The sequence below is a fragment of the Lupinus angustifolius genome, unplaced genomic scaffold (assembly GCF_001865875.1).
Source record: "Lupinus angustifolius cultivar Tanjil unplaced genomic scaffold, LupAngTanjil_v1.0 Scaffold_497, whole genome shotgun sequence".
Taxonomy (NCBI): Eukaryota; Viridiplantae; Streptophyta; class Magnoliopsida; order Fabales; family Fabaceae; genus Lupinus; species Lupinus angustifolius.
Window position 1 is genome coordinate 84,258 of NW_017727866.1, and position 1,496 is coordinate 85,753.

General features: G+C 28.9%; 1 protein-coding gene across 1 annotated transcript; it reads right to left on the reverse strand.

Moving 5' to 3' along the window:
- Positions 1-538: 538 nt before the first annotated feature.
- Positions 539-1,237, reverse strand: LOC109341539. Its single transcript, XM_019579475.1, has one exon. It carries the CDS (start codon positions 1,170-1,172, stop codon positions 618-620), a length of 555 nt encoding a protein of 184 aa, XP_019435020.1. The 5' UTR covers positions 1,173-1,237; the 3' UTR covers positions 539-617.
- Between the last annotated feature and the right edge of the window lie 259 nt (positions 1,238-1,496).

The following is a 1,496-nucleotide window of genomic DNA, read 5'->3' on the forward strand; positions in this document are numbered from 1 at the left end:
TATGTCAAAATTTTATTAGATAAAACATAGTGAAGACATAATTTTAGAACATGTAATCTTCATTCACTTAATAAGCTTGGGATAATCTCCACAATAAATTTTATTTTATTTTTAAATTAAATAAATTAAAAACTTTTAAATTTATCACTTCCCGTGAGAGGATGTCATTTCTACTTAATAGCTTAGTTGCATGCATAGAAACAAAACAGCAGAGAGGTAGGCGTGTTTATGTTGAATTCTGTAAATAATATCATAAGAAACTAAATTTGTACTTATAAAAAGATTAAATATATACATTTTTTATATGACTGATTTAAGATTAATGCTGGTTACAATTACTTTAAACTAGGGATCTTTACACCAATTTTTTAAAACATCTCACAACTTGAACCAATCTCAAACGTAATATATTTATTTTTTCCCCTAACGTAAAGTAGACGACTAATAATTCATATAAAAAACGATTTTGATCATTCCCCTAATATTTATTCAGTCAGTGACAATTCAACAAACCAACAATCTAGATAAGAAAGTAAAAAATACCATAAACCCGCTTTATAAGGATTTTATTAATTCATATTTCCCAATACAGTTCGTACTAATATAATGGAGAGATCCTAAAGTCCAATCCCATTATTTCTCTTCTCATTTTCATAATGGACCACAGCTATAAATGCAGCGTCACTTAGTATAGACATTTTGTCATTTATATCATCAATAGCAGGATTGGAAATCTTTTCTGCTTCAATAGCACTGGAACAATTTTTACTTCCATCACCAGCAACTGTGGTTTCATACCTTGCAATATCAGCATGCTCCTTCAACTCTCTCTTTCCACCTTTGAATGCTGTGATAATCGAATTGTAGTAAATTGTTGCACATTGATTAATGGCTTGAGATGGATTTTTCTTACCCAAGTTTATAAAGAAGTTTTGGCCTTCAATTCCTTTCTTTAATGCAAAATCCATTATGAAAATGGAAAGGTCAAAATAGTTTGTGGCTGAAGAGATTTGAGGGTCAGTTTTCAGAAGTTGAAGGCAGACTATAGTTTCTTTTAGGTCATCTTTGCATATAATTTCAAACAAGCTATCTCCTAATGCTAGCATAGGAGATTGAGAAATGAGGATCATGGAAAGGGTTAATAAAAAGTATGAAACTTTTGTGGAATTCATTTTTCTTTGTGGTGGAGAATTTGTGAGTTTACAATGTTTTTCAATTGTTTCAGTGAATCTACATGTAAGTGTATACCCGATATATATAGAGAGGAGATATGTAATGAGAAGGTTTTTTTATTGAAAAAATAAGGATAAATTTTAATGATTTATTTATGTTACAATGGTTAAGAAATTAATATTATTTCTAAAGTATGATAAAATACACACGAGTCTTATAATTCACGAGTCATACCTTTTTACTATGAAAGGATGAAGTTAATATTACTATATTAGTTATACATTTTAACACATTTTTAAAACTAGAAACTCTCCAAAAGTGAG